Source organism: Chaetura pelagica, unplaced genomic scaffold (genome assembly GCF_000747805.2).
Source record: "Chaetura pelagica isolate M959 unplaced genomic scaffold, ChaPel_1.0 scaffold70, whole genome shotgun sequence".
NCBI classification, from domain to species: Eukaryota; Metazoa; Chordata; class Aves; order Apodiformes; family Apodidae; genus Chaetura; species Chaetura pelagica.
The window spans coordinates 1,404,731-1,410,552 of NW_009952265.1; the positions used below are offsets into that span (position 1 = coordinate 1,404,731).

Below are 5,822 nucleotides of genomic sequence, written 5' to 3' on the forward strand. Positions count from 1 at the left end.
TTTGACCTTTGTGGTTATGGGTTTTTTTGCTTTAGTTATATTTTGTTGTAAAGCATCTGCAAGAATGTAACTCAGTAGCTCCATTAGTTTGATTTCTGCTAGGATTGAGAATACAATGAGGAAGATGTGGTGGCTAGGATTGAGAATACAATGGGGAAGATGTGGTGGGAGGTGTCAACATTCACATGAGGAGGTTTCAGAAAGCTAAAACAAAGACTCAACAAGATCATTAATAAAGGATAGTAGAAGCCTTGACTCCAGATACTTTGTGCTGAATACATGAACCCAACCTGTTAATTGCTCTCCATTTCAGAAATCTGAATCACAGTGAAATTGTATAGAAGAGCAAAGCTGTGAACTAAAATTATAATTTGCAGCAAGAATTGGCCACAAGGGCTAAAGCAATATAAACCAGAAAAATACCACTTTTTTCTCAGTTAGCAGTGAGACTTTGGGATATGCTGGCAGGAAAATTAATTGCATTGCAGGAGGATAAATGAGAAATTCCCTCTGATGTGCCGGGCTCAGAGAAGGGCCATGGAGAATTGTGCAGTTAGAAGACAGTTCCAGAAGAGATGAATTAGATAAAGTACATTAGGATTTTCAGAAATAAATACTGTTTTGTATTGAAAATCGAATACTCCATAACTGTGGTTTTGAGCACAACTGTTGTAGGGTCCATGTGTGTAAAAATCATCAGTATATCAAAGATAGCAAGGTCTATTTGCCCATGTTGCTATGGTGACAGATTACTGTCGTTGTGGCTAGCTGCCTCTGCCTAATCAGTTAATCTAATAGAGCTGGGTTTGATTATTCTCACACTAAGGACAACTACTTTTTCATTTTAAAATCTGAAGGTTTGTCACCATGGAATACAATTCAGAGATGCTCTCTGAAGCATCTCTGCTGAAGCAGACATCCATTTTTGTACCCCCTTTTCTGTTATTGTTCCTGTTTTTGCATTAGTACTGTGGGCATTGGTGAGTTATATTCAACTCCTTAATCCTCTGACAGAGAGAGAAGTTCTTGATAGGTTATTGCTTCAGTGGGATGATTTGCCAACTTATTTTCTCCAATTTGCTCATTATTCCTTGACATGGCATCAGTAAGAAGATGAGAAAAAGTCAGGGGCTTTCCATTTACAAAGAAGCCCATTTCAGGTGACACAGAGAGCACTGGACCAGTTGCTGCCAGTTTAAAGATTTCCTGGTTCTGCCAAGAATAGATTCTCATTTCTTTCTGGAACTCCAACAGGCTCTCACACTCATGCCTCATGGCAAAATGTATTAAAAAAGTAGGATTATCAGTCTCCATAGATACTTGATCCTGTACAAACAGATATTAATCTATTGTTTACTCCTCTCTGAACAAATCTGTTTTGGAGGGGAAAAGCCATCTATTGACTCTTTATAGCTTTTTTTTCAATATTTGTGAAAGAAGGTACTGAACATGAGCTGGTTAAATAATCAGAAAGGCAGCAACTCAAAAGTGTCCTTTAAGCAAGTAGAGTTCTCTTTCTATTAAAAACTTGGTGTGTCCCCCAAATCAACAGTCTCTCTTGTTCATGCACTGAGAGAAGACTCCCACCTTGTCTTTAGGAAGTGGAGCACAGGAAATAATGAGAGAATAAAGAGAGACTTTTTCTATTCCATTGAATGATTCAAAAAAGTTAAGACTGGTTGGTGGAATTCTATACATAGTGGGCTTCAGTTGGGTTTTGTTATCTTTATTGAAACCTGATGCTTGTCCCTTGAGCTGTATGTCTTACAAGTGCGGTGCTTGAACCAAACAGTGGAGACTGTCTTCATCCTGGTTTCAAGTATGATATTAATTAACTTGAAAAGAATTTGCTTAAGTACTGCAAATAATGACATAGCACTTCAGTGCAAATAGCAAATACACCCTGAATACTGAGGCACGTTCCTAGGAACAGGCTAATGTAATGCAATGGTAAATTCCTTTGCTGTTGCTCTGAAAGGCAGCTTGATAATTGCCCTACAGAAAAAGGTGTATCTGCAGCCCACTCTAATTTTGAAATAATGTCTCTTTTGTCTACAAAGTGGAAGCTCTTTTAACCATAAATTACAGAGAATGCAAAGTAAAGGCATTAAAGTTTGGGAGAATTCCAGAATAAAGGTTACCTGTGTGTTTTATATTTGGGTGTACTGAACAAGCAATAGTAATTAATTTATTTTGGTTAATTTTCAATTATTATTTATTTTGGTTTATTTCCAATATTTATGTGGGGAGAGAAGACAGGCCATTCTCCACAAAAGGTGTAAGGTCTTAGTGTACACTGCTGAAAATCTCTGTGAATTCAGAATTACTGTCATTCTTGTGGGCTTTTTCTTTATAGTGCTTGTCATGATAGTATCAAATTATGTTGTGTATGTTAACTGTGCATCTGTGAGATGAGAGCTGATTATCCCATTCACACAGGTAAAACACTCTTTTTGTTAGCAGTTCTGTCTACTTGGAACAAAACTGGACTAATTTCTATTGGGAAAAGAGTTAGATGTTTTTGCCAAAGTCTGTCCCAAAAGGCCAAGCTGGCATTGACAGCTGGCATAGAATTTTTTTCCCTGAGCTTGTTAGTGTGGTAAAACCAAAGCATGACTGAAATCAGGTGCTTTATAAGCAGAAGGTTAAGGCTGTGTTGTGGGTAGGCTACAGACTAGCTCTGCTTACAATAAGTGGTGTGCATCACGTTAACTGTCCATCTAAATAGAGTGAGAGTGGTTGTCCAATGAGTGCCTAAGCAAATGGCCCCTGGGTCTGGGAGTAAAACTGAGAAAGGCAAGGAGATACAGCTGATATGTATGCTGTGGATTACCAGCTTCTTAGGGATGCTGGTGGATCTTCTTTGGGTTTGGGTGTTTTTTGGGGTGTGTTTGTTTGCTTTAAACCTTTTCCTCTCCATACAAGGAAAACTGAGGGAAAGCTAGAACTAGATGGACAACACAGTCAAGGCTGTTGCTATTAGTTAAATACTAACACTTTGCAGTGTTACTACCTCTCTCCACTTCAAAAGCAGCTTTCAGTAAAACTCTTCTCCTTCACCTTTCCCCCATAACTGAGAGGGTGTTGGATGCTTTCCTTCCTTCACGACTGTTCCCTAAAGGGAGTAGCACAAGCCTGCTTCTCACCTCCATGCACTCAGCTCCCTGCCTGCTGATCAGATGTGACTGACTTCAGCTGGATGAAATGTTACTCTACATCACTGGCACAAGCAACTCTAGTTTCCTGGGAAACAAGTGCCTTCATTAGTGCTAAGACTGTATTGTAGGCAACAAACTATTCTTACCGTCAGTGAGTAAGCATCCCCCATTACTTAAAAATAGAGACCTGCAGTTTGGGAAAATTTATTACACACCGAAATACTGAAGTGATGGGTAATCTTCCGTGTGAGAGCTTTAAAATTCTGGATGGATGAAGTCAGATGCAGAAAAAACATGTTAGTAAAGGGGAATAAAACCCCCCCACATTTCTGGAATACCTGTAAGTATGGGTCTGAGTGGTAAAAATTAATAAAGTCTGCAACTTGCAATTGTTCTGGCTATTTGTGCTACTGTTCTATTTTAAATGCTTTTAATAGTTTATTAATTCAAAGACATATATGTATGATTTTTATTTTCTGTTACAGATCTGGAGTCCTTACAAACAGCCTGACTGCACTGGGGATCTGGATGGTAGGATCGAGGATGATTCACGTTGCCTCTACACTCATGAAGAGTACATCAGTCTTGTGTTGAACAGTGGTAGTGGTTTGTCCCATGATTATGCCAACCAGTCAGTCCAGGAAGATCCACGGATGATGGCCTTTTTTGACTCCCTGGTGCGCCGGGAGATTGAGGGCTGGAGCTCTGACTCGGACAGTGACCTCAGTGAGAGCACCATCCTGCAGCTTCATGCAGGAGTAAGTGAACGTTCAGCTTACAGTGAGTCAGAGTCCTCTGCCTCTTTGCATCACTCCCCACCACATGCAGCTGAAGAGTCTGATGAAACTGCCTATAACTTAAGGGCCTTAAGATCGACTGAATCCCCCTCAGCCAGAGAAGACATGGCTTCCCGCCAGCAGAGGCTCTCTGCGCTGAGAAAGTACCAGGATAAACGTCTCCTGGCCCTTTCTAATGAATCTGATTCTGATGACAATACCTGTGAGGCAGAACTAGACGCAGACCTTTTCCCACGGCCACGGTCCCCAAGTCCTGAGGAGAATGAATCCAGCAGTTCCAGCAGCAGCAGCAGCACAGAAGATGAAGAGGAGCTGAACGAACGACGCACATCTATGAGGCAACGCAACGCACTGAGGCGCCGACAGAAGGTGCAAAAGGAGGAAAGGACTAGTACTAACGCAGAGAATGTGACCCCCTACATAGGTGAGGATATCTATGATTACCCCCAGATCAAAGTAGATGATCTCTCTTCTTCTCCAGCTTCTTCACCAGAAAGGAGTTCAGCCAACAAAGAAGTTCTCAAAGAAAGGACCTCTCCTTGTTCAGACAGTGAATCAGTCGAAAGAAAGATTTACAAAGCTTACAAATGGCTTCATTATTCTTACATATCATATTCGGCTAATAAAGATGGTGAGTCCTCCAGAGGAGATGGGGAGAATGATGAAGGGAAACCAGGAACTAGTGGAAGGCATAGTACATCACACTCACTAAATAAGGAGGATGCTAGAGACTTGAGTTCTTTGGTGCCTCAAGGTTCCCCAGCTCTTCCTATTGAAAACCATAACAAAGAAACTTTAAAAGAATGTAGCTTGATGGAAAATTCTAGTAATGGTCAAGCTCATGACTGTGACAATCAACGACGGATGGAAGGTCAAGAAAACACACCTGAAGACACTAGCAGTGCAGGTATAGAGCATTCTTTTGAGACTAAAAAGCTCAATGGAAAAGCTAACTGCAAAGGGCTAAATAGTTATACTGAAGAACCATGCATTCAGACTGCAGGACTTGTGGAACAGAAAAATAGTCAAGCATCAAGCCATCACTTGTTGGTCCCTCCATTCTCAGCTGTTGCCATCTGTAGCATGTCAGGTCATTGCTCCAGAAACCAAACTGATGACAGTGAGGAGAGGAGCCTTGAGACCTCCTGTGTCAACCACAATAATGGCCACTTGCACCTTCGCCCTTCGTGCTTCAACAACGGACAGAGTTTTGGAGAGCACGAGACTGTGACGCAAGGACTACAGCTGCACTCAAATGCTGATAATGGCAACCTTGTACAGATGGGTGTGACCTTGCACAAAGACTGCTGCCTGTCTGAAATGGACTCCAACAGCTACAATGTGGGCACAAGAGAGGATAATGTTGACTTGCATCCTGCAGGCAGTGAGAGCACTCAATCTCTTGGAGGACTGAAAAGACACAGAGTGGAGTTGGAAGATGCAGATTCAGAGAGTTCATCCTTAGAAAAGAAGTTAAAAACATGATAAATGCAAATGTCTGTCATAGTGTGCACTCTCAAAAAAAAAAAAGGTAAAAGAAAGTATTAAAGGCACATAGAGCTTGGGTCTGAAATGTTGCGTTTGATTCTCCATTCCATCCTTCAGTGGGTCTGTTTTAGATTGCCAGTGGTTCATGCTGTATAAAAATCCAACTTACTCCTTAATGAGACTGAGTCTAGTGTACCCATACAAGGTTCTGTTTCAAGTAAATCCTAATTAAGATGGTTGACTGAATTATTCTTGTGTGAACATGTGTCGTTTGTTCAGCCAGCCAATCAGGATAACTGCTTTAAATTTTAATTGTTCTTCTAAGAAGGAATTTTTCCATACTGACACTTGTTACACATTACAGGCTGAAGAATGACTG

At 41.0% G+C, this 5,822-nt stretch overlaps 1 protein-coding gene across 1 annotated transcript in view; it reads left to right on the forward strand.

Annotated features, from left to right (window-relative positions):
- DCAF5 (DDB1 and CUL4 associated factor 5) overlaps positions 1-5,440 on the forward strand; it is a 64,182-nt gene extending 58,742 nt beyond the window's left edge. Inside the window, exons 8-9 of the mRNA XM_010007677.1 lie at positions 3,644-4,943; positions 4,986-5,440. Of these exons, the coding sequence (XP_010005979.1) occupies positions 3,644-4,943; positions 4,986-5,440 (1,755 nt within the window). The remainder of the gene's footprint in view (positions 1-3,643; positions 4,944-4,985) is intronic.
- Positions 5,441-5,822: the final 382 nt, after the last annotated feature.